This window comes from Scyliorhinus torazame, chromosome 3 (assembly GCF_047496885.1).
Source record: "Scyliorhinus torazame isolate Kashiwa2021f chromosome 3, sScyTor2.1, whole genome shotgun sequence".
NCBI lineage: Eukaryota > Metazoa > Chordata > Chondrichthyes > Carcharhiniformes > Scyliorhinidae > Scyliorhinus > Scyliorhinus torazame.
Genome location: NC_092709.1, coordinates 29,419,646 through 29,446,893, shown reverse-complemented (window position 1 = coordinate 29,446,893; position 27,248 = coordinate 29,419,646). Strand labels below are relative to the sequence as shown.

At 45.6% G+C, this 27,248-nt stretch overlaps 1 protein-coding gene across 5 annotated transcripts in view; it reads right to left on the bottom strand.

Annotated features, from left to right (window-relative positions):
* The window catches only part of LOC140408377 (protein Hook homolog 3), a 166,546-nt gene that overhangs the window by 127,233 nt on the left and 12,065 nt on the right, over positions 1-27,248 (bottom strand). For 4 of the 5 annotated variants that reach the window (XM_072495491.1, XM_072495488.1, XM_072495490.1 and 1 more), the window contains exons 2-4: positions 26,196-26,281; positions 23,111-23,183; positions 6,115-6,165 (exon numbers count right to left, since the gene is read on the bottom strand). In XM_072495491.1, the coding sequence (XP_072351592.1) occupies positions 6,115-6,165; positions 23,111-23,183; positions 26,196-26,281 (210 nt within the window). The remainder of the gene's footprint in view (positions 1-6,114; positions 6,166-23,110; positions 23,184-26,195; positions 26,282-27,248) is intronic. The other variant, XM_072495489.1, reaches the window with a different exon arrangement.

Below are 27,248 nucleotides of genomic sequence, written 5' to 3'. Positions count from 1 at the left end.
TGTTCAGGATCAATTTGTGGAGGTATTTCATTAATTTATCCATGGAAAGAATAACAAAAGTAACATCCTCAAAATTAAAGATTTTAGATGTGATTATTATAATTCTAGCCTTTAAATCACGTTTCAGGTACAACATGGCAAATATTTTTGTTTAATTTCTCTCTATTCTCAGGCCGGCGGAGTGGCGCAGTGGTTAGCACTGCTGCCTCAAGGCGCTGAGGACCCAGGTTCGATCTTGGCCCCGGATCACTGTCTGTGTGGAGTATGCACATTCTCCCAGTGTTTGCGTGGGTCTCACTCCCATAACCTAAAGATGTGCAGGATAGGTGGATTGGCCAAACTAAATTGCCCCTTAATTGGAAAAAAAAATTGGATACTCTAAATTTATTTTATTAATTGTCTATATTCTCAAAATTTATGTGCCAAACATATTGCAGTATCATGGTGTTTTCAAGTTCTGCCTGTAAGGCCTCATAACAGACAGAATGAAGATTTCATCTCTATTTTATGAGGCGAGAGCAGAGATCTGATTTATTAATCTTTATATGGAACATTGTCATTAAAATATACAAAATTTGGGATTATGTTATTTTTAAGAGCAAGAAACATGTATATGACCAAAAACGTGAATTCAACATTCATACAAAAAGGAAACATGGTAAACAAATGTTATGTTTAGTTTAAATTCTTTCTGTATTTTACTTAAGGACTGAAGTTGAACATTCAAGTCTCAATATCTTTAAATGAGATTAGGTCCTTGAGATGACAATAACATAGAATCATAGAATTTACAGTGCAGAAGGAGGCCATTCGTCCCATCGAGTCTGCACCGGTCCTTGGAAAGAGCACCCTACTCAAGCCCAACCTCCACCCTATCCCCGTAACTCAGGAACCCCATTTAACCTTTTTGGACACGAAGGGCAATTCAGCATGGCCAATCCACCTAACCCGCACATCTTTGGACTGTGGGAGGAAACCGGAGCACCCGGAGGAAACCCACGCAGACACAGGGAGAACGTGCAGACCGCACACAGACAGTGACCCAAGCTAGGAAACGAACCTGGGACCCTGGAGCTGTGAAGCAACTGTGCTAACCACTGTGCTTCATCGTGCACTATTGAATACTGATTGCACTATTATTGTCGGTTAGCTTTTTGCCTGTTTATTTCATATGTGGTTCTATTTTATTGCAATCGGTTTCCCAGAAACTGTTTGGAAACCGCTTTATTACAGACCAATGTCAAAGGTATTTGCAGGAATTCATTCAGATGTTCATTGGAAAGCTGAATACAATATTAAGGTATATGGTGTCAGAGGGAATTTAGCTATATGGAAGGGGGATGGGGGGAAGAACTATAGAATAATGAAGTTTTCACCAGGCTGTAGCAGTTCCAAGGCCATCATGGCCTTCTATGGGAAACTAGGTATAGGAAATAACTAATAATCTAAAAACCAAAACTTTGGATGATACAGTTGCATCAACAAATGAAACGTGCATAACAATACATTTGGTAGTGGGTGTATATGGGGTGTGCTTGAAATGTATGGAATCTGAAACAGCATAAATCATGCAGGGTTATTTGGTGGTCTTTTTCCATATTCAACAATGCCAGACGGGGTCTTTCAGTATCCATTTACTTCCAACATTTATGAAACTCCTATCATCTGACAACGGACCTGAAAAATGTAAAGTGTTTCTATGGTGGGCTAAAGAATCAGTACATGTAAACTATAAAAAGTAACCTTAATACTTGTTGGGAGTACATGGCACAAAAGCATCCTGCATTTGGATCTAGTTTAAAAAAAAAGCACCCGTGTCAATTGAGCAGAAAATTAGAAAATAGCAAAACAGTGGATGCAGCAGCTGAGCAACTCTAACCAGACAACCACACTGTGAATATAGTGCAAGAACTGAGACTCCCACATTGTAACGGTGACCGATTAATCCAAACACCAGAGAACCTGAAAAACGTTTGATAAACAGCCATCTTTTATGTCAGGGGTAGCCATATTCTACAGGTAAGAATGAACCCTAAACTGTACCATAGACCAGAAGACATAGGAGCGGAAGTAAGGCCATTCGGCCCATCGAGTCCACTCTACCATTCAATCATGGCTGATTTCAACTCCATTTACCCGCTCTCAATCCATAGCCCTTAATTCCTCGAGAAATCAAGAATTTATCAACTTCTGTCTTAAAGACACTCAACGTCCCGGCCTCCACCGCCCTCTGTGGCAATGAATTCCACAGACCCACCACTCTCTGGCTGAAGAAATTTCTCCTCATCTCTGTTCTAAAGTGACTCCCTTTTATTCTAAGGCTGTGCCCCCGGGTCCTAGTCTCCCCTGCTAATGGAAACAACTTCCCTACATCCACCCTATCTAAGCCATTCATTATCTTGTAAGTTTCTATTAGATCTCCCCTCAACCTCCTAAACTCCAATGAATATAATCCCAGGATCCTCAGACGTTCATCGTATGTTAGGCCTACCATTCCTGGGATCATCCGTGTGAATCTCAGCTGGACCCGCTCCAGTGCCAGTATGTCCTTCCTGAGGTGTGGGGCCCAAAATTGCTCACAGTATTCTAAATGGGGCCCAACTAATGCTTTATAAAGCTTCAGAAGTACATCCCTGCTTTTATATTCCAAGCCTCTTGAGATGAATGACAACATTGCATTTGCTTTCTTAATTACGGACTCAACCTGCAAGTTTACCTTTAGAGAACCTGGACTAGGACTCCCAAGTCCCTTTGCACTTCAGCATTATGAATTTTGTCACCGTTTAGAAAATAGTCCACGCCTCTATTCTTTTTTCCAAAGTGCAAGACCTCGCACTTGCCCACGTTGAATTTCATCAGCCATTTCTTGGACCACTCTCCTAAACTGTCTAAATCTTTCTGCAGCCTCCCCACCTCCTCCATACTACCTGCCCCTCCACCTATCTTTGTATCATCAGCAAACTTAGCCAGAATGCCCCCAGTCCCGTCATCTAGATCGTTAATATATAAAGAGAACAGCTGTGGCCCCAACACTGAACCCTGCGGGACACCACTCGACACCGGTTGCCATTCCGAAAAGGAACCTTTTATCCCAACTCTCTGCCTTCTGCCTGACAGCCAATCGTCAATCCATGTTAGTACCTTGCCTCGAATACCATGGGCCCTTATTTTACTCAGCAGTCTCCCGTGAGGCACCTTATCAAAGGCCTTTTGGAAGTCAAGATAGATAACATCCATTGGCTCTCCTTGGTCTAACCTATTTGTTATCTCTTCAAAGAACTCTAACAGGTTTGTCAGGCACGACCTCCCCTTACTAAATCCATGCTGACTTGTCCTAATCTGACCCTGCACTTCCAAGAATTTAGAAATCTCATCCTTAACAATGGATTCTAGAATCTTGCCAACAACCTATAATTGGCCTATAATTTTCCATCTTTTTCCTTGTTCCCTTCTTGAACAGGGGCTTACAACAGCGATTTTCCAATCCTCTGGGACTTTCCCTGACTTCAATGACTTTTGAAAGATCATAACTAACGCCTCCACTATTTCTTCAGCTATCTCCTTTAGAACTCTAGGATGTAGTCCATCTGGGCCCGGAGATTTATCAATTTTTAGACCTCTTAGTTTCTCTAGCACTTTCTCCTTTGTGATGGCTACCATATTCAACTCTGCCCCCTGACTCTCCGGAATTGTTGGGATATTACTCATGTCTTCTACTGTGAAGACTGACGCAAAGTACTTATTTAGTTCCTCAGCTATTTCCTTGTCTCCCATCACAGAATTACCAGCGTCATTTTGGAGCGGCCCAATGTCTGCTTTTGCCTCCCGTTTGTTTTTAATGTATTTAAAGAACATTTTACTATCATTCCTAATGTTACTGGCTAGCCTACCTTCATATTTGATCCTCTCTTTCCTTATTTCTCTCTTTGTTATCCTCTGTTTGTTTTTGTAGCCTTCCCAATCTTCTGACTTCCCACTACTCTTTGCCACATTATAGGCTTTCTCTTTTGCTTTGATGCATTCCCTAACTTCCTTTGTCAGCCATGGCTGCCTAATCCCCCCCTCTGATAACCTTTCTTTTCTTTGGGATGAACCTCTGTACTGTGTCCTCAATTACTCCCAGAAACTCCTGCCATTGCTGTTCTACTGTCTTTCCCACTAGGCTCTGCTCCCAGTCGATTTTCGTCAGTTCCTCCCTCATGCCCCTGTAGTTACCTTTATTTAACTGTAACACCTTTACATCTGATTCTACCTTCTTTCTTTCAAATTGGAGATTGAATTCTACCATATTATGATCACTGCCTCCTAAGTGCTCCCTTACTTTAAGATCTTTAATCAAGTCTGGCTCATTACATAACACTAAGTCCAGAATGGCCTGTTCCCTCGTGGGCTCCATCACAAGCTGTTCCAAAAAGACCTCCTGTAAACATTCAATGAATTCCCTTTCCTTGGGTCCACTGGCAGCATTATTTACCCAGTCCACCTGCGCATTGAAGTCCCCCATGATCCCTGTGACCTTGCCTTTCTGACATGCACTTTCTATTTTGTGGTGCATTTTGTGCCCCCGGTCCTGACCACTGTTAGGAGGCCTGTACATAACTCCCATTATGGTTTTTTTGCCTTTGTGGTTCCTCAACTCTACCCACACAGACTCCACATCATCTGACCCTATGTCATTTAGTGCTATTGATTTAATTTCATTCCTAATTAACAAGGCAACCCCGCCCCCTCTGCCCACCTCCCTGTCTTTTCGATAGGTTGTGAATCCCTGGATGTTTAAATGCCAGTCCTGAACCCCCTGCAACCATGTCTCTGTGATGCTTACCACATCATACCTGCCAGTCACAATCTGGGCCACAAGCTCATCTATCTTGTTCCGTACACTGCGCGCATTTAAATATAGCACCTTTAATTCTCTATTGACCGTCTCTTTTTGTTTTCTTAGTGTGGTGGACCTTGGTTTACTGAGCCTTTCCATACACTGTGTCATATTTTGTGGGATGGGGACTATCGTAACCTCTCCTGAGTTTTGTCTTTTCGTGCTTTTTTGTATTCCTAAGCAGCTACGCTTCCCACTGATTACTTCACCTCTTGGTTCCCTGACTTTCCCTTCCCCCCCCAATCTTTAGTTTAAAGTCCTATTGACCACCCTATTTATTCTTTTCGCCAGAACACTGGTCCCAGCTCGGTTCAGGTGGAGACCATCCCAACGGTATAGGTCCCCCCTGTCCCAAAACTGATGCCAGTGTCCCATGAAAAGGAACCCCTCTTTCCCACACCACTCTTTCAGCCACGTGTTAACTTCCCTGATTCTTGCCTCCCTATGCCAATTTGCACGTGGCTCGGGCAGTAATCCGGAGATTATGACCCTTGAGGACCTGTTTTTTAATTTGAATCCTAGCTCTTTATAATCTCTAAACAGGTCCTCTTTCCTAGCTTGCCTATGTTGTTGGTACCGACATGGACCACAACAACTGGATCCTCCCCCTCCCTCTCCAGTATCCTTTCAAGCCGGTCAGAGATGTCCCACACCCTAGCACCGGGCAGGCAACATACCATGCGGGACTCTTTATCCTGCTCACAAAGGATACTATCTATCCCCCTGATAATAGAATCCCCTACAACTACAACTTGCCTATTTACTCCCTCCCCTTGAATGGCCTGCTGAACCATGGTGCCTTAGTCAGCTGACTCATCCTTCCTGCAGCCCTGTTCGCCATCCACACAGGGAGCAAGTGCCTCATACCTGTTGGACAGAGTCAAGGGCTGAGGCTCCCGAGTTCCTGACTGCTGGTTCCCTTTACCTGCCTGACTTGCAGTCACACCCTGCTGTCCCTGGCCACTGGCAGGATTTAAACTACTTACTCTGACAGGTGTGACTGCCTCCTGAAACACAGTGTCCAGGTAAGTCTTCCCCCTCCCGGATGTGCCTCAGTGTTTGAAGCTCAGACTCCAGCTCATCAACTCTGAGCCGGAGCTCTTCGAGCAGCCAACACTTACTGCAGATGTGGTCGCTGCAGCTCGCAATGGGATCTGCCAGCTCCCACATCAAGCAGCTCAAGCACATCACATATGGCAATTACTTCCAAATGGTTTTAAACAAAATCATCTCACCTCGTGATAGTAATCCAGAATTCCTTTTAAAATTTTCTTCAAATTGCTAACCTGTAACGAAAAAATGTGCAAACATGGTACAACAAAGGAGACAGAGAATTCAACACTTCAAGCAACGAACAATTCTCTAAATAGAGGGGGGGAAATGAAAGACTGACTATTTCTAATATTTCTTCATTTGTTTTAAATTGCTGCATCAGTACCACACTGCATTGTACCATTAGTGGTGCAGCTTCACAAGACAAGTTCAAATGACTGAAATTCAGCCAACATACTGGAGGTTGCACATAACCAACAAAATTTGCTGCGATGTAATTTACTTAACTGATTTCAAGTACTGTATTACAGTTAATCCAATCAGTCATGTACAACCTGAGCATCTGTAAAAGTGGTTCCTGGTGTCACTATTATAGAAGTGCACGGAAACCATTTTAGAAAGTTTGTGATAGCAGATTATAGCTTTTGGAAATTAAAATGCAGATTGATTCCTATGAATCTCATATTCCACAGCATTATATTGCATACGTTGAGGTACCATATCACTCACTCTTTGAAATAAATTTAACGTTTGCCACAACAATACAGTAAAAGATTTTCATGCAGAAAAGTCAAATGACCTTCCACCACCACTTATTCGCTTTTTTCTGGGAATTGTGCTTAGTTTTTTGGCTGGATGAGGTAGCACTAAAACCTCATGTACAGAAACACACTAAAATAAATTGAAAAAAGTAAACAAAGTTCCAAACTATAGCAAAAGTAAAATACTGCAAATATTGAAAATCTGAAATAAAAGCAATCAGAAAGAAAAGGCTGGAAATATTGAGGTCAGGTAGCATAGTCATACAGTACAGAAGAGGCCCTTTGGCTCATCGAGTCTGCACCGTCAAAACTACACTAAATTTACACTCATCTCACTTTCTAGCACTTGGTCCATAGCCTTGAGTGTTTTGACTTTTCAAGTGCTCATCTATGTATTCATTAAAGGTTGTGAGGTTTCCCCCCTCTGCTAACCTCCCAGGCAGTACGTTCCAGAGTCCCACCACCCTCTGGGTGTAAAATATTTTCCTCAAATCGCCTCTAAACCTCCTGCCCCTCACCTTAAAATGATGATCCAAGTTATTGAACGTTTAACTAAGGGGAACAGCTGTTTCCTATCCACCCTGTCCATGCCACTCAATCTTATACACCTCAATCAGGACCCCCTCAACCTTCTCTGCTCTAAAGAAAACAACCCAAGCCTATCCAGCCTCTCTTCATAGATCAGATGCTCCATCCCAGGCAGCATCCTGCTGAATTCTCCTCTGCACCCTCTCCAGTGCAATCACATCCTGGTCACTGGGGTGACCAGAACTGCACATTGTACTCCAGTTGTGACCTAACCAAAAGTTTTGTACAGCTCCAACATAACCTGCCTACTCTTATAATCTATGCCACATCTGACAAAGAGTCCCGTATATCTTCATAACCACCTTATTAACCTGTCTTGCTGCATTCAGGGATCCGTGGACAAGCACCCAAGATCCCGCTGAGGATTTTTATTTTTGTTTAAGAGCCCAATTCATTTTTCCAATTCAGGGGAAATTTAGCGTGGCCAATTCACCTACGCATCTTTGGGTTGTGGGGATCAGACCCACGTGGACACGGGGAGAATATGCAAACTCCACATGGACAGTGACCCAGGGCCGGGATTGAACCCGGGTCCTCGGCGCCGTGAGGCAGCAGTGCTCACCACTGCGCCACCGTGCTGTCTTCCTCTGATTTTCTCAGTGTCCTGCCATTCATGGAGTACTCCCTTGTCTTGTTACTCCTTCCAAAGTTCATCAGTTCGCACTTTTCAGGGTTAAATTAGATCTGCCACTGATCAGGTCATCTGACCAACCCATCCTCCAATCAGGCCCTCTTGACTCCTACTACTAAGCCAGCTTTGGATCCAACTTGCCAAGTTACCCTGGGCCTCATGTGCTTTTTACCTTCATCATCAGCCTCCCATGTGGGACCTTGCCAAAGGCATTTTACCTTCATCATCAGCCTCCCATGTGGGACCTTGTCAAAGGCTTTTGTTGAAATCCATACAACGACATCAACTGCACTACTCTCATCTACACACCGAATCATCTCCTCAAAAAATTGAATTAAGTTCATTAGGCATGACCCCCCCCCCCCTCTGGCAAAGCCATGCTGACTATTCCTGATCAAAACTTGCCTCTCCAAGTGGAGATTTTTCCTTCAGAATTTTCTCCAACAGTTTCCCTACCACTGATGTGACATACTGGGCGGTAATTTCCTGGTTTACCTGTACCACCCTTCTTGAAAAGTGGAATCACATTCTGCCAATCCTCTGGCACCTCCCCTGTGGCCACAGAGCAATTACAAATTTGGGTCAGAGCCCCTGCAATTTCCTCCCTTGCCTCGCACAACAGCCTGGGATACAACTCGTCTGGTCCTGTGCATTTGTCCATTTTTAAGTCCGCCAAAACCTCCAATACCTCCTCACTCCCAATGTCAAACTGTTAAAGAACCTCAGTTCCTCTCATCGAATGTTGTATCTTTTTCCTCCTCCTCCCGAGTGACAGCTCCAGAGAGGGTTCACAAGAATGATCCCTCAAATGAAGAGCTTGTCCTATGAGGAACGGTTGAGGACTCTGGGTCTGTCCTCGTTGGAGTTTAGAAGGATGAGAGGTGGACCTTACTGAAACTTACAGGATACTGCATAGCCTGGATAGAGTGGACATGGAGAAAATGTTTCCACGTAGGAAAAACTAGAAGCAGAGGACACAATCTCAGACTAAAGGGACGATCCTTTAAAACAGAGATGAGGGGAAATTTCTTCAGCCAGAGGGTGGTGAATTTGTGGAACTCTTTGCCACAGAAGGGTGTGGAGGCCAAATCACGGAGTGTCTTTAAGACAGAGATAGATAGGTTTTTGATCAATAAGGGGATCAGGGGTTATGGGAAGAAGGCAGGCGAATGGGGATGAGAAAAATATCAGCCTTGATTGAATGGCGGTGCAGACCCAATGGGCCGAGTGGCCTAATTCTGCTTTATGGACATATATGAAATACCTGCTTAACACGCTACCAATGTCCTCTGGCTCCATGGAGAGATTGCCTTTTGGACCCTAATGGGCCCTACTCTTTCCCTAGTTATCCTCTTCCCCTGAATGTACATATATTATCAGTATTGGTCTCTACAGGGAGAATATGGGTGGCACAGTAGCACAGTGTTTAGCACTGTCACTTCACAGCACTAGTGTCCCAGGTTCGATTCCCGGCTTGGGTCACTGACTGTGCGGAGTCTGCACGTTCTCCCTGTGTCTGCGTGGGTTTCCTCCGAGTGCTCCGGTTTCTTCCTACAAGTCCCGAAAGACGGGCTGTTAGGTGAATTGGACATTCTGAATTCTCCCTCAGTGTACCCGAACAGGCGCTGGAATGTGGCGACTAGGGGCTTTTCACAGTAACTTCACTAAGGGGCTGGTTTAGCACAGTGGGCTAAACAGCTGGCTTGTTACACAGAACAAGACCATCAGCGAGGGTTCAATTCCCGTACCGGCTTCCCCGAACAGGCGTCGGAATGTGGCGACTAGGGGCTTTTCACAGTAACTTCATTGAAGCCTACTTGTGACAATAAGCGATTATTATTATTATATTATTATTATTGCAGTGTTAATGTAAGCCTACTTGTGACAATAAAGATTATTATTAAACAGAATCACAAGAATGATTAATCTCTCCACAGATGCTGCCTGACGTGACTATTTCCAGTATTTTATGCTTTTAGTGCAAACTATGGGTCTGAAGGAGAAACTACAGCCAGTACCGGAAAGAGCTTTGCATGTGGACGGCAAACGTTATTCCACAGAACAATGAAAACCATATATCACCTTAGTAAGTAATCTACAACTATTTGTTTACTCGCTAAGTACTAAAAATAAATTGGTGCTGCAGAAGAACATCTTCAAGTCAGTTCAATACATCATACCAAAATAGTTTTCCAGTCGAGGCACTCTGGTTGATGTATCTTAAATTTAAAGTAAGAACAACATCTCGAAGCCTGGTCTTTCTTTTTGCAGAAAAGGTGTCTTTATTTATTATCAATCTGGCAGATTAAGGCATTTCTCACTAGTCCACTATTAGTAATATTCTAATGATCAAGAGAACCAAGTGCAACATACACAAACATACTTGCATATTAATTAGATCAGCTCTCAGCTGAAATCAGTATGTCTTCATCCACCAGAGTAATTATATTGTTAGAAGTAAGCCACAGGGAGGGTTCAGATCATTGATGTTCTCAAAAGGACTTACATGAGCTCAGTCATTCATCCAATATTACTGCCCAGCAGCACAAAATGGGTTGGAGATGGGATGCAGATTAACATGCTTAATGCACTGATGCCAAGCTCATGAACATTGGTGGGAATTACTCTTTGCTTTGTGGATCATTTCATTCAAGGAAACAGAAAGTCCCCTCTAAAGGTTGACCTTTCTTTCTCGCAAAGAATGCCAATTCTTTGGGAGTGAGCAGCAAGAAATTGTTCTTTTCCTTTCCCAAGGATGGATTTGAGCCTTTGGTCTTGGGGGAAATGCATATCATGGTCAAAAGCCATTATCGCAAATTCTAGTATCCAAGCAGTTGAGGGGCCTTTTGAGTCCGGGTAGAAACAAGGCCTGGAGTACGACACTGATCATTGATGACAACCTACTGGCAAGTGGAAGTTGCAGCATGCTCACCAAAAATGATCTAAGGGATCCAGACAACGGTGGTGGGATCGGTGTAAATTCCCTAGAAACTTTATGGTGCTGAATGTGGTGTGTAGATACATCTTTGATTTTACAGAATGATGTCCTCGCATCTCCTTTTGGGTAATGCATCAATCCTGGAACGTCTGCAAGTGACGTTCTCCACTTTCTTTTCCCAAGGTTTAATGATTACACAAGATCAGCATGGGCATAGAAATAGAAGTAGATCATTCAGCACCTTGAAACTGTCATTCAATGATATCACTGATTAATCTGTACTTCAACTTCATTTAGCCGCCTTTACTCCTGTCCCTTGATTTACCATTACCGAACAAAAATCTAAACACTTTAACTTTGAAAATAGACATAATATTCATGGCCTTTTGAGGGAAAAGTATTTCATGTTTCCACCAACTTTTCTGTAGGGCAGCACCATGGCGCAGTGGTTAGCACTGCTGCCTCACGGCTCTGAGGACTCGGGTTCGATCACGGCCCCAAGTAACTGTCCGTGTGGAGTTTGCACAGTCTTCCTGTTCCTGTGTGGATCTCACCCCCACAACCCAAAAAGATGTGCAGGGTAGGTGAACTGGCCATGTTAAATCGCTCCTTAATTGGAAAAAAAGAATTGGGTTCACTAAATCTATTAACTTTTCTGTGAACAAAATGCATCTCGACTTCACTCTTAATTGGTCTAGTTCTAATGTTTTATGCCTTCTTATTCTGGATTCCCCAGCAGAAAAAAAAATCATTTATATGTACCCCATCAAATCCTTTCATAATTTTAAATACCTTGATTATCCCTCAATCTTCTAAAGGAATGGAAGGCAGGTATATGCAACCGGTCCTCACAATTTAACTCTGCCTCCCACTGTTTATTGTGCAGAATCTTGACAAAAGTCTTCTGCAAGTTTAAGTAGGCAACGTGTGTAGACACTTCTCTCTCCACCCAGTAATTACTTTAAAAAATTGAACTAGATTACTCAGACATGATCAAGTCTTGACTATTGCCCTCTGACCCGCTTTGATCAGCTCATACTTGTCCAAGTGTTCAGTCTTCTGTCCCTAATGATTCATTCCAGTAGCTTTGTTACATTGATGATACTGCCAAAACTGTAATTAACTGGCTGCTCCCTCTCTCAAATGAGACAAATTTGCAAACTTCCAACCCACAGGCATAATTCACAAATTGAGCCTGGTTTGGAAAATTCTATGCAATGGCCTCCAGATGGGCAAACTGACTTATTAATAACAGATTAATTTTTCAAACAAGATTAATAACTCTATATTTTTCAAACTTGCTGAAGGAATTTGGGTGCAGAAGGACGAAAAGAATGGACATGGTAACAGAGCAGAACTTGGTTAAAGGAATGAACAAAGAAAAGAACACAAACTACCAGCTTCGTCAGAATTAGAATGCATGATGGTCTTTGCTTACAGTTTAGTATGTTTGAGAGAAAGAACAAGGGAAGTGATTAGAACCTTTAATAACTACAAGGCCAGAACATTTTTGATTTGATTTTATTTATTGTCATGTGTACCGAGGTACAGTGAAAAGTATTTTTCTGTGAGCAGCTCAACAGATCATTAAGTACATGAAAAGAAAAGAATAGAAAATACATAATAGAGCAACACAAGGTACACAATGTAACTAGATAAACACCGGCATCGGGTGAAGCATACAGGGGTGTAGTGTTAATCAGATCAGTCCATAAGAGGGTCGTTTAGGAGTCTGGTAACAGCGGGGAAGAAGCTGTTTTTGGATCTATTAACTGCAAAGAGGTAAGAAACAAGGCCCAAGGAAACAAATTCTTCAATGTCAGAACTGAAAACAAATGCAAATATGTTTTATGCCAGTAGCAGACTTGAGAAAGAAAACAAGGACTTCCGGGTGCGGCGATGACCAGCTAAGTCGCACGTTTCGGCAGCTCCCGGTGGAACGGACTTTTGGGCTCTTAATAGGAGCCCCATCGGCAATTTTAACGGCAAATAACACTGTGCGGTAATCCAGAAGGGAATCACCCCCGGACATGGATGGAAAAAAGAGAGGAAAGTAGCCGGATTGCGGTGGATCCTCAAGAGCAGCGGCCAGGAAGGCAGGCACAAAGCAAGATGGCGTCGGAAGGAGGCAGTGTAATATGGGGCCCTGACCAACAAGAGTTCCTGCGGCGTTGCGTAGATGAACTCAAAAAGGAGATGAAGAAGGAGCTGTTGGCCCCGATATTACAAGCGATTGAGGGGCTAAAGGAGGAGCAAAAGACCCAGGAACAGGAGCTTCGGGTCGTGAAGGCAAAGGCTGCTGAGAATGAGGACGACATACAGGGCCTGGTGGTGAAAATGGAGATCCACGAGGCACAACACAAAAGATGTGTGGAAAGGCTGGAGGTGCTGGAGAACAATGCGAGGAGGAAGAACTTAAGGATTCTTGGTCTTCCCGAAGGTGCAGAGGGGGCGGATGTCGGGGCATATGTGAGCACGATGCTGCATTCGTTAATGGGATCGGAGGCCCCGACGGGTCCGCTGGAGGTGGAGGGAGCTTATCGAGTTATGGCGCGAAGACTGAGGGCTGGAGAAATTCCTCGAGCAATAGTTGTGAGATTTCTCCGATACAAGGACAGAGAGATGGGCCAAGAAAACTCGGAACAGTAGGTGGGAGAATGCGGTGATCCGCGTGTATCAAGATTGGAGTGCGGAGGTGGCGAGAAGGAGGGAAAGCTTTAATCGGGCCAAGGCGGTGTTGCATAAAAGGAAGGTCAAATTCGGAATGTTGCAGCCGGCGAGACTGTGGGTCACACATCTAGGGAAACACCACTATTTCGAAACGGCAGACGAAGCGTGGACATTTATTGTCGAGGAGAAGCTGGAGTGAGCGGGCCAGAAGAAAAAGAACGTTTGGGACAAAAGTGGGGGGGGGTGAATTTGTGGGATGAAAGGGGGAAAAGGGGGAAGAGACGACTTCCCAGATTGTTAAACCTGCGACCCTGTAACTTCTCTCTCTTCCCCAAGTCGTGGGGGAGGGGGTGAGGGAGGATGAGGAGCTGTGGGCGCCGGCCATTGGGGGCGGGGCCAAAAGGGGAAGCGCGGGCTTTGTTCCCGCGCTATGGTAATCATGGCGGGAACAGGGAAGCAGGAAGGAGGGGGCCTCGCACAGTGTGAGCCGAGGTCACGGGGGGAAGCCGAGGTCGGCCAGAGTTTGCTGACTTCTGGGAGTAACTTGGGGGGTGCAATTACGCTAGCTTGGGATCTAGCGGGGGGGGGGGGGGGTTAACTGGGTTGCTGCTGCTGGGGAGAAGGGGGAGCTGGTATGGGAGGGGGGGTCGGGGCGGGGGGGCGCCGCCTGGGGGGGATACAGCTACGTGGGAACCGGGTGAGGAGCTGGATTGAAAAAGGAAATGGCTAGTCGTCAAGGGGGGGGGGGGGGTAAAGAGCCCCCCAACCCGGTTGATCACGTGGAATGTGAGAGGGTTGAACAGGCCGATTAAGAGGGCACAGGTACTCACACACCTAAAGAAACTTAAGGCAGATTTGGTTATGCTTCAGGAGACGCACCTGAAGCTGACAGACCAGGTTAGACTTCGCAAAGGATGGGTGGGGCAGGTGTTTCATTCGGGGCTGGATGCAAAAAACAGGGGGGTGGCCAGACTAGTGGGGAAGCGGGTAATGTTTGAGGCAAAGACTATAGTGGCAGATAGTGGGGGCAGATACGTGATGGTGAGTGGTAAACTGCAAGGGGAGGCGGTGGTATTGGTGAACGTGTATGCCCCGAACTGGGATGATGCCAATTTTATGAGGCATATGTTAGGACGCATCCCGGACCTAGAGGCGGGAAAGTTGGTAATGGGTGGAGACTTTAATACGGTGCTGGACCCAGGGCTGGACAGATCGAGGTCCAGGACCGGAAGGAGGCCGGCTGCAGCTAGGGTGCTTAAGGATTTTATGGTGCAGATGGGAGGAGTAGATCGCTGGAGATTTAGTAGACCTAGGAGTAAGTAGTTTTCGTTTTTCTCCTATGTACATAAAGTATTTTCACGAATAGATTTTTTTGTTTTGGGAAGGGCACTGATCCCAAAGGTGACGGGGACGGAGTACACGGCTATAGCCATCTCGGATCATGCTCCACACTGGGTGGACCTGGAGATAGGGGAAGAAAAACAACAGCTTCCACCCTGGAGAATGGACATGGGATTATTGGCAGATGAGGGGGGGTGTTTAAGGGTGAGGGGGTGTATTGAAAGGGTACTTGGAAATTAATGATAATGGGGAGGTACAGGTGGGAGTGGTCTGGGAGGCATTGAAGGCAGTGGTTAGAGGGGAGCTGATATATATATTAGGGCACGTAAAGGAAAGCAGGAGGGTAGGGAAAGGGAGCGGTTGTTGAAAGAACTGCTGAGGGTGGACAGACAATACGCGGAGGCACCGGAGGAGGGACTATACAGGGAAAGGCAAAGGCTACATATAGAGTTTGACTTGTTGACTACGGGTAAGGCAGAGGCACAATGGAGGAAGGCACAGGGTGTACAGTATGAATATGGGGAGAAGGCGAGTAGGTTGTTGGCCCACCAACTGAGGAAAAGGGGAGCAGCGAGGGAGATGGGGGGGTGAGAAATGAGGAGGGGGAGATGGAGCGGGGAGCGGAGAGAGTGAATGGAGTGTTCAAGGCATTTTATGAAAGATTATATGAAGCGCAGCCCCCGGACGGGAAGGAGAGAATGATGTGCTTTCTGGATCAGCTGGAATTTCCTAAGGTGGAGGAACAGGGGAGAGTGGGGCTGGGAGCACAGATTGAGACGGAGGAAGTAGTGAAAGGGATTGGAAGCATGCAGGCGGGGAAGGCACCGGGACCAGACGGATTCCCAGTTGAATTCTGTAAGAAATATTTGGACTTGCTGGCCCCGCTACTGATGAGAACCTTTAATGAGGCGAGGGAAAGGGGGCAGCTGCCCCCGACTATGTCAGAGGCAACGATATCGCTCCTCCTAAAGAAGGAAAAAGACCCGCTGCAATGCGGGTCATACAGGCCCATTTCCCTCCTGAATGTGGATGCTAAGATTCTGGCCAAGGTAATGGCAATGAGGATAGAGGATTGTGTCCCGGGGGTGGTCCATGCGGACCAAACTGGGTTTGTGAAGGGGAGACAGCTAAATACAAATATACGGAAGCTGCTAGGGGTAATGATGATGCCCCCACCAGAGGGGGAAGCGGAGGTAGTGGTGGCGATGGATGCCGAGAAAGCATTTGATAGAGTGGAGTGGGATTATTTGTGGGAGGTGTTGAGGAGATTTGGCTTTGGGGACGGGTATATCAGGTGGGTACAGTTGCTGTATAGGGCCCCGATGGCAAGCGTGGTCACGAATGGACGGGGGTCTGACTATTTTCGGCTCCATAGAGGGACGAGGCAGGGATGTCCTCTGTCCCCGTTATTGTTTGCACTGGCGATTGAACCCCTGGCCATGGAACTGAGGGGTTCCAGGAAGTGGAGGGGAGTACTTAGGGGGGAGAAGAACACAGGGTATCTCTATATGCTGACGATTTGTTGCTATATGTGGCGGACCCGGCGGAGGGGATGCCAGAGATAATGCGGATACTTGGGGAGTTTGGGGATTTTTCAGGGTATAAACTGAACATGGGGAAAAGTGAGTTATTTGTGGTGCACCCGGGGGAGCAGAGCAGGGAGATAGAGGATTTACCGTTGAGGAAGGTAACAAGGGACTTCCAGCACCTGGGGATCCAGACAGCCAAGAATTGGGGTACATTACATAGGCTTAATTTAACACGGTTGGTGGAACAGATGGAGGAGGATTTCAAGAGATGGGACATGGTGTCCTTGTCATTGGCAGGTAGGGTGCAGGCGGTTAAAATGGTGGTTCTCCCGAGATTCCTTTTTGTGTTCCAGTGCCTCCCGGTGGTGATCACGAAGGCTTTTTTCAAAAGAATTGAGAAGAGCATTATGAGTTTTGCGTGGGCTGGGAAGACCCCGAGAGTGAGGCGGGGATTCTTGCAGCGTATTAGGGACAGGGGGGGCTGGCACTACCGAGCCTAAGTGAGTACTGCTGGGCCGCCAATGTTTCAATGGTGTGTAAGTGGATGGGAGAAGGGGAGGGAGCGGCGTGGAAGAGAATGGAGAGGGCGTCCTGCAAGGGGACTAGCCTGCAAGCAATGGTGACGGCGCCGTTGCCGTTCTCACCAAAGAAATACACCACAAGCCCGGTGGTGGTGGCTACATTGAAAGTTTGGGGACAGTGGAGACGGCATAGGGGAGGGACGGGAGCTTCGGTGCGGTCCCCGATAAGAAACAATCATAGGTTCGTTCCGGGGCGAATGGATGGGGGGTTTGGAGCATGGCAAAGAGCTGGGGTAGTACAATTAAGAGATCTATTTGTAGATGGGACGTTTGCGAGTTTGGGAGCGCTGACGGAGAAATCTGGGTTGCCCCAAGGGAATGCATTTCGGTATATGCAATTGAGGGCTTTTGCGAGGCAACAGGTGAGGGAATTCCCGCAGCTCCCGACGCAGGAAGTGCAGGATAGAGTGATCTCAGAGACATGGGTGGGGGACGGTAAGGTAGCGGACACATACAGGGAGATGAGGGACGAGGGGGAGATCATGGTAGATGAGCTGAAAGGGAAATGGGAAGAAGAACTGGGGGAGGAAATTGAGGAGGGGCTGTGGGCGGATGCCCTACGTAGGGTAAACTCATCGTCCTCGTATGCCAGGCTAAGCATGATACAATTTAAGGTGCTACACAGGGCGCATATGACTGGAGCACGGCTTAGTAAATTTTTTGGGGTAGAGGATAGGTGTGCGAGATGCTCGAGAGGCCCAGCGAATCACACCCACGTGTTCTGGTCATGCCCGGTACTATAGGGGTTCTGGGTGGGGGTGGCAAAGGTGCTTTCGAAGGTGGTGGGGGTCCGGGTCGAACCAAGCTGGGGGTTGGCTATATTTGGGGTTGCAGAAGAGCCGGGAGTGCAGGAGGCGAGAGAGGCTGACGTGTTGGCCTTTGCGTCCCTTGTAGCCCGGCGCAGGATATTGTTAATGTGGAAGGAAGCTAAACCTCCGGGGGTGGAGACCTGGATAAACGATATGGCAGGGTTCATAAAGTTAGAACGGATTAAGTTCGTGTTAAGGGGTTCGGCTCAGAGGTTCACCAGGCGGTGGCAACCATTCGTCGACTACCTCACAGAAAGATAGAGGGAATGGAAAAGAAGTAGATAACAGCAGCAACCCAGGGGGAGGGGGGGGGGGGGGAGGAATCGGACGGACTCTCAGGGATGTTATTGTATATGTACAGGTATTTGGTATATGTAATTGTATATTGGATTGTTGGACTGTAATTTTGGAGAGTATTTATTTTGGACAAGGCAGTTGCCATTTAGTTTTGTTTTTTTGTTTTTGTTTATATATATTATTTATTTATTTGTTTAAAACTGGCCACGGCTATTTATATTGCTTTATTGTTGTGTAAAAGAAACACTACGTATTGTTATGTTTGGCCAAAAAACTCGAATAAAATATATTTTTTTTTAAAAAGAGAAAGAAAACAAACAGCTCATTCTGCCATGGGTATTAGAAGAACCATGTATTTTGAGACTTCCAGTGGCAGCATGTAGTTGGAAGTCGCAATTTGGGTAGCTCCTGCTCGAGGCTCTAGTTTTTGGAGTTTAATGCCCGGTTTTAGGAGCAGTCTTTGAACAAGCTGGTACAGGAAGGCATAAGGAAGGTGGGGAATGTCTAAGATCCAGAAATAAGCCACAGGGAAGGAGGCAAGTGAAAGTTCGCTGTCGAGTGAACGGGTCAGCCCGGCAGTAGGAAAGATGGTGGCGGTGGATAGCTGGGTGGGTCTGCACCCCTCACAGTGGAAACTCTGACTGAGGTGATGGCCGGTGAATTCAAGAGACAGTTCGCCAAGCACATAGAGGTGTTGCAAAAGGAGATGCTGGCTGCGATGAAAGAGTGGGTGGAGGAGGCGATTGCCCCAGTGAAGGCGGTCAAAGACATCGGCCAAGGTACGGGAACAAGCAGAGAAATTGAAGGGGTGGAGGAAACTCTGTAGCAGCACAGTGGCCTGTTCACCTTCACCTCAATGAGTGAGGGTTGCGGAGGGTGGTGGTGGCCAACAAAAGAACACAGAGCCAAGGTGGAGGACCGGTAGAACAGGTTGAGTCAGCAGAATTTGTTAATTGTGGGCTTGCTGGGGGCTGGGTGTGTTTGTGGAGGGCCCGAGGCCGACTGAGTACTTCGCGAAGATGTTGGCGGAGACGTTGGGGGAGGGGGAAGAACCTTCCCAATATTAGAAGGACAGGGCTCATTGGGCACTCAGGCCCAAGCCGAAGGCAAATGAGCCACCAAGGGTGATGATAATTTGCTTTCACAAGTTTCACATCAAGGAGAAGTTCCTGAGTTGGGCAAAGCAAAGGCGTGAGGTGAAGTGGGAAGGAGTTGGTATTCGAATATATCAGGATTTCATGGTGGAGTTGGCAAGAAGGCGGGTGGCCTTCGGATGGGTGAAGGCGGCACTCTACAGTAATGGGTGAGGTTTGGCGTGGTCTACCCGACAAAGGTGAGGGTGATCTACAACTCAAGAGACTTCAACTTTGAGATGGAGGATGTGATAGGCAGGGGTGGTTTGCCACAAACCTTGGGGCAGACTCCGATTTTGCTGCTGCAAAAGAAAGATAAGGACCCAGTGGAGTGTGCGTCATATAGACCCATATCTCTACTGAATGAAGATGCCATAATATTGGCTAAGGTTTTGGCGGTAAGGGTGGAGCGATGTCTCCCGAAAGTTATTAGGGAGGACCAGCTGGGGTTTGTGAAGGAAAGGCAACGGTTCACAAACATGAGGATATTGCTGAATGTGTTACTGTCTCCGGCGAAGGGAAAGGAGACCGACGTGGTGGTGGCACTGGACACAGAGAAGGCATTTGATCGGGTAGAGTGGGGTTACTTGAAATGAAAATCGCTTATTGTCACAAGTAGGCTTCAAATGAAGTTACTGTGAAAAGCCCCTAGTTGCCACATTCCGGCGCCTGTTCGGGGAGGCTGTTACGGGAATCGAACCGTGCTGCTGGCCTGCCTTGGTCTGCCAGCGATTTAGCCCTGTGCTAAACAGCCCCGAGATGGCATTATTGGGGTCGGTGTTGTGGGCACTAGCAACGGTGCTATTCCGGATGGCTCCAGGAAAATATTCAGTGAGTCCGGTGGTGGTGGCCACTTTGAAGATCTGGAGGTAGTTTAGGCAACATTTTAAGCTGGGGGCCGACCGAGTCAGGGAGGATTCCAATTAGGAGGATTCATGGGTTCCGAGCCGGGAAGGCTGGTGCGAGGTTTCGGAGATGGGACGAGAGGGGGAATTAGGGAAATTAAGGACTTGTTCCTTGGGGGACAATTCGCGAGTCTGGAGGAGTTGGGAGAGAAGTATGAATTGGCGCCGAGGGAAGGTTTTAGGTACCTACAAGTTTAGGATTTCACAAGGAAGGTTCTCTCAACCTGCTTGATAGAGCTGGCCTCCTCGTTGCTGGATTAAGGCTAAGTGAGAGGAGGAGCTGGGGGAGGGGGGGGATGGAAGAGAGATTGCGGTGTGAGGTGCTGCGGAGGGTAAACTGGAAAGGTTTTGATGGGTGATATTTAGCACAATCTCGGGGGTTTTGCACATGGATGTGGAGCCATATCCCCTAGAAGCCATTTTCGGGGTGTTGAACTGGCCCGAATTGCAGGCGGGAGCGGGGGTGGATGTTTTAGCCTTCACCTCGCTGATCGCTCATAGTCGGTCCTGTTGGGGTGGAGGTCAGCCTCTCCACCCTGTACCTCGGAGTGGTGGGGAGCCTGCTGGAGTTTTTGACCTTGGAGAAGGTGAGGTTTGAGCAGAGGGGGACAAAGGAGGGGGTTATACCATTCTTGGTTTTTTTTAATAATGCACTTTCAGGAGTTGGTTGCCGTCGACTGCTGAGGCGGGGAGTTTGGCGTGTGGGGGGCTGTTTTATTTTTATATTGTTGGGGTTGCTCTGTTTCTCTTTCATATGATGAACATTATGAAAATATGGTGAATAAAAATATATTTTTTAAAAGAACCATATGTTTTATTTAGAAAAAATGGCAGAGGAGCGGAGCCTTCTTATCCCTTAAGAATAAAGACTTAGGGCAGCACAGTGGTGCAGTGGATAGCGCTTCACTTCCAAGCACACTGTCCAATACTGAATGCATATGGTTACACCACCTGAGCTCAAACTGCAACTCCCACCCCTATCTCTGTGCATTCCCCAATGCTGGCTCACCACGAGTGACAGGGTCTTCAAATCTTTACCTTGCATTTAAGAACTGAATTTTCTTAAGCTTCTCAATCCTGCCATTTTTCCTCTACCTTCAAAAGGAGTCAACACACTTTTGACATGCTGGTGGTTCAAGCTTTCATTGCCTGATTTAGCAGAAAGGACTCAATCATAGAATTATTCAACACAGGAGGCTACTCATCCCATCATTCCTGTACCGGTTCTTTGAAAGAGTAGTGCAATGAGCCCCACTTCCCTGCTGTTTCCCCACAGCCCTGTAATTTTCTCCTTTTAAAGTAAGTATTGAACTCCCTTTAGAAAGTTAACATGAAACCTGCTTCTGCCAACCTTTGGGCAGCACGGTAGCATTGTGGATAGCACAATTGCTTCACAGCTCCAGGGTCCCAGGTTCGATTCCGGCTTGGCTCACTGTCTATGCGGAGTCTGCACATCCTCCCCGTGTGTGCGTGGGTTTCCTCCGGGTGCTCCGGTTTCCTCCCACAGTCCAAAGATGTGCAGGTTAGGTGGATTGGCCATGATAAATTGCCCTTAGTGTCCAAAATTGCCCTTAGTGTTGGGTGGGGTTACTGGGTTATGGGGATAGGGTGGAGGTGTTGACCTTGGGTGGGGTGTTCTTTCCAAGAGCCGGTGCAGACTCGATGGGCCGAATGGCCTCCTTCTGCACTGTAAATTCTATGTAATATCTATGTAACCTTTCAAATGATACATTCCAAATCGTTGCTACATTCGAAATCATTACTAGCGTAATTTTTTAAATGATAATTTCCCCTCTGGATTTTCTTTTGCCAATTACCTCCTCTAGTTATTGACCCTAGACCAGTGGAAACAACTGTTCCATCTCTACTCTATCAAAACCCCTCACAATTTTGAATTCATCTATTAAATCCCTTCTTAAACTTTCTGCTCCAAGAAGAAAAATCAACAGTTTCTCTAGTCTCTCCACACAAAGTCGCTCATCCCTGGTGCTATTCTGGCAAATTGCTTCTGCACCTTCTCCAAGTTCTTAATATCCTTCCCGAACTGTGGGGCACAGAATTGGGGAAGAGTCTATTAGAGGTCAAACCAGTGACTTATAAAGGTTTATTGCAACTTTCCTGTTTCTTCAACCTGTGCCTCTATTTTATATCCAAAGACATTTTTTGACAACCTTCAAAAAGCCTCTCAAACCAAGGCCTCAACTTTATTCATGCACTTTATAAAAGGTTATAATCATCAGTTCTATGCTTTCAAATTACACTGTAGGGCTATCTCACTAAGGACAGAAATGAGCTAATCTTTACACTACTGGACAAATTTATAGGCTTGGCTGATTTGTGATTGATCTTGGAGGAGACTATGTGAGATCCTTTCTCTGACTAATAAAATTAATCTTATGTTACTTGAATAATTTTTCTTCATCAAAACAGCCTTGCAAGGTGCACAGTGGCTAGCACTGCTGCCTCACAGCACCAAAGTCCCAGGTTCGATTCCTGCCCTGGGCCACTGTCCGTGTGGTTTGCACATTCTCCCAGTATTCGTGTGTGTTTCACCCCCACAACCCAAAGATATTCAGGGTAGGCGGATTGACCACACTAAATTGCCCCTTATTTAGAAAAAATGTATTGGGTGCTCAAAATTTATTTTTAAAAAACAAAACAGCCTTATGGTTTAGCACGGGGCTAAATCGCTGGCTTTGAAAACAGACCAAGGCAGGCCAGCAGCACGGTTCAATTCCTGTACCAGCCTCCCCGAACAGGCGCCGGAATGTGGCGACTAGGGGCTTTTCACAGTAACTTTATTTGAAGCCGACTTGTGGCAATAAGTGATTTTCATTTCATTTCATTACATACAATTCTTAGTTGCAGCAAAAATCTCTATGACAACCAAGTTAACTGTTAAATATTTGTCATTCACCCCATTTTCTTCTGATTTTCCTCTGTTGGGAGATTTTTAAATGAACAATGATAAATAGATGATTATAAAGATAAATACCCTCAGTCGCCAGTTATCCCCCACTTCAGTCTTGACACGACTCATCCAGGTATCGTCAAACCATGACTGATCTCTGAAAATGGAACACATGTATTTTTTTTTTTTAAATAGTGCTTGTACCAAAATTGGTACAGCTGTAGGTTTTCAAATTTTGATCAACTGAAATAAAAAACACACATGAAAATTCAAGCATCTCCCAAACCTGAAAGTTCAACCAACTCACTCAAGAATACATGGTTAAGTGAATTAAGTACAGTAATGAAACACATTAAGTTGCCTATTTGGATTGAAGGAGCTGGAAGCGAAGTATGGGCTGGAGCAGGGAGAAATGTTTAGATACATGCAGGTTCGAGATTCTGCCAGAAAGGAGATACAGAACATCGAGTCTGCACCGGCTCTTGGAAAGAACACCCCACCCAAGGTCAACACCTCCACCCTATCCCCATAACCCAGTAACCCCACCCAACACTAAGGGCAATTTTGGACACTAAGGGCAATTTATCATGGCCAATCCACCTAACCTGCACATCTTTGGACTGTGGGAGGAAACCGGAGCACCCGGAGGAAACCCACGCACACACGGGGAGGATGTGCAGACTCCGCATAGACAGTGAGCCAAGCCGGAGGAACCGGCCTCCACATTGCTGGAGGAGGTGCTGACGACAAGGGGACTGGAGAAGTGGGTAGTGTCAGCGGTGTGCGGAGCTATTTTGGAACAGGATAAGGCACTACTGAAAGGGATCAAAGCAAAGTGGGAGGAAGAGTTGGGAGAGGTTATAGAGGAGGGGGTCTGGTGTGAGGTGCTCCGGAGAGTAAATGCCTCCACCTCATGTGCGAGGTTGGGGCTGATACAGCTGAAGGTGGTATGCAGAGCACACCTCATGAGGGCGAGGATGAGCCAATTCTTTGAAGGAGTAGAAGATGTGTGTGAGCGTTGCGGGGGGGGGGGGGGGGTTCATATGTTTTGGTCCTGTCCAAAGCTAGAGGATTACTGGAAGGAGGTTTTTACGGTAATTTCCAAGGTGGTGCACGTGAAACTGGACCCTGGTCCATGGGAGGCCATATTCAGGGTATCGGACCAGCCAGGATTGGAAATGGGTGCGGAGGCAGATATCGTAGCCTTCGCCTCATTGATTGCCCGAAGGCGGATCCTGTTGGGATGGAGAGCAGCCTCTCCACCCTGTGCCCTGGCGTGGCGGGGGGACCTGTTGGAATTCTTGAACTCTTGAGACGGTTAAGTTTGAACTGAGGGGAAGGACGGAGGGGTTCTACATGTTATGGGCATTATTCATTTTCAAGAACTGGATAACATTGAACATTAGTTGGGGGGGATGGGTGGGAGGGTTGGGGGGGGAGGGGTGCTGTGTGTATTAAGGGTGACTATGGGTAATCCCGGATTCCTTTTTGTCATTTGGTTATGCAAACATGCGGGCTAACGTTTGGGGGTTGGTGGGAGGATGGGATCGTTGGTATTGTTATGGGGGTTGACACATTTGGTGCTAATTATTATTTATTGTTGGTGGGTGTAAAATTGGGAGAAAATGTGAAAAGGGAGAATAAAATTTTTTTATTTTTTTTTAAAGTTGCCTATTTGGTTAATGTCTTTTAAGAGAAGGGAAAATCAAAAATTTGAGAGCTAAATAGAACCTTACTAATTTCACCTTACTGTTTTCACCTTGACAAGAAGAATGTCGAAACACTGAGAATACAGAGAGACATGCGGTTCTTTCAATATTTTATTAATCCATGTTGAGGTTTTTTCCCCCTTTAAGTCTTGTCAACAAGATATTCAGAGATAATTGAACCAATTATGGTTTCAATACATCAACTTAATATCAATGATGGAAGCCTGGCCTGACATTTGATAGGTAAAGCCATGTCAAGCTAGAACCTTCTTTGTCTTTTGAATCCATTTTTAGTCAATGAAGGACTAATACAAACTTAAATGAGACGCAGCACGTTCTAGTACTGAAGGAAATTACAAGGCACAAACAGATAAAAAACCTGATATTAACTTTGTAACAAATATCAGTGACATCAGTAAGTACTGAAAAACATTGTTGCAGCTCATTGGTACGTTAGATGGCATGTAATTTCTATGAAAAGAGAACAAGGAAAATGTAAGGAAAACGAGCGCAAACTGAGGTTCTAAATATTTGTGGGGTTGCATCACATTGACTCCAATCTTAGCATTCCTGATCAAACTACAACATCAAACATTTCAGCATGATCTTGTAATTAACATAGCTGACATACCAAGTTCCATTTTTCTAAATAGGACATTTGTAACATAATAAAATTTTCTATTGAAAAAACAATTTCCACAGGAATTGTTAATTCAGGAAGAATTAGCTGAAGCAGTTTGATGTACACAAGATTGTTACTTTTTAACTGAAAGTGGAGAAGCGGGTGGTGGCAAGAGAGGGAAGGTGGGAGTGGGGGATGAGCGTGAAGACGGGTTGAGGAGGAAAGAGAGAGAGAGAGAGAGTAAAAAGAGGTGGAGGAAGAGGAAGGAATTTCAAAGTTCAATCTTGCCAATTAGCATAGTTGAAAATTGTGATAGCAGGAAGTGAGTTTTGTGGATAGATTGTGCACAAAACACAGAAGTTTAAAAAAATAAAAATGATAAAAACAATTGTTAAAATTGCTTTCTACAATTTAGTTCCATATTATATTTCATAATGCGTGCACACGTGTGTGTGTGTTTGTATAGAAGTGGGATAAATGGGCGGCACAGTAGAACAGTGGTTAGCACTGTTGCTTCACAGCACCAGGGTCCCAGGTTCAATTCCCGGCTTGGATCACTGCCTGTGCGGAGTCTACACATTCTCCCTGTGTCTGCTTGTGTTTCCTCTGGGTGCTCCGGTTTCCTCGCAGAAGTCTCGAAAGGCGTGCTGTTTGGTGATTTGGACATTCTGAATTCTCCCTGTGTACCCGAACAGGCGCCAGAATGTGGTGACTAGGGGCTTTTCACTGTAACTTCATTGCAGTGTTAATGTAAGCCTACTTGTGACAATAAAGATTATTATTATTAAATATTACAATCGGAAACAACAAAGATGGAATAATAAATTTTCAAACTTACATTTTCTGTAGGACCTGCGCCATCACAACTCCACTTGTCAAATCGTCTATTTTCTTGCATGGCACCTGCACGCCAAATGTCTGGACCTAAAAGGCAAAGAATATACATGAGTTTATGTATACCCCAGTTATTTTTATCTGAAAAAAAATCAGATCTACATGTTTATTTTGCTATTTACGATTTTCCTTTGAGTTGTTAACATTCTCTTTTAGATGTTGGGAAAAAAACTTTACTTGTGGTATGTCAGTATTTACAGGGGTTATGAAGGAGTGCATTAATCACTGAACGTCTGCCAGACAGAAAGATTTGCAAAAACAATTTCCATGGAATGTATCTGATGCATAATTTGCTGATGCAATGTTTTTAATACCTTCTACTAAATGAATAATAGTTAGAACGTCAGTAGTCATGTAGACTACACCCACTCACCACCCCAGCCCCCATCTACACAGTGCACATTGCTCATTTGTGTCATTATTTGTTCATTGTTCTCCACACACTGCATACACAATTGATTACAGTTGTACTTCATTATCTTTAGCTACTTTAGACATTTATTAGGGATGCTTATTCTTCTTCATTCACATTCCCTTGCCATTCACAGGCATTTGTGTCTGTCCAGCGGTTAGCATTCTATTTTCACAACAAAATCAAAATATAGTAAAACATTCCAATGCTGCAGGAAAGTTAAAAGTCTGCTGCTGATGTCCTAACTTGTACGGTCCTTTTTGCCTATAGCCCCTGTGCTTGCTTGCTGACCAATAAATTCCCGGGTAAGCAATACCATAATTTTTAAATTCTGGGCCTTGTTTTCTAATCCCTCCAGAGCCTCATTCCTCCCCACCTCTAAACATCCTCCAGTCCTATAATCTTCAGATATCTGTGCTACTTCAATACCTCTTGAGAACTATCACTGGTGGGCATGCTCTAAGCTTCCGAGGCCCTAAGCTTGGAATTCCTTCTGTAAACCACTTTGCGCCTTTACCTTGCTTTCTTTCTTCAAGATGCTCCTTTTTGCCTACCTCTTCAACCAAACCTTTGGTCATTGTACGA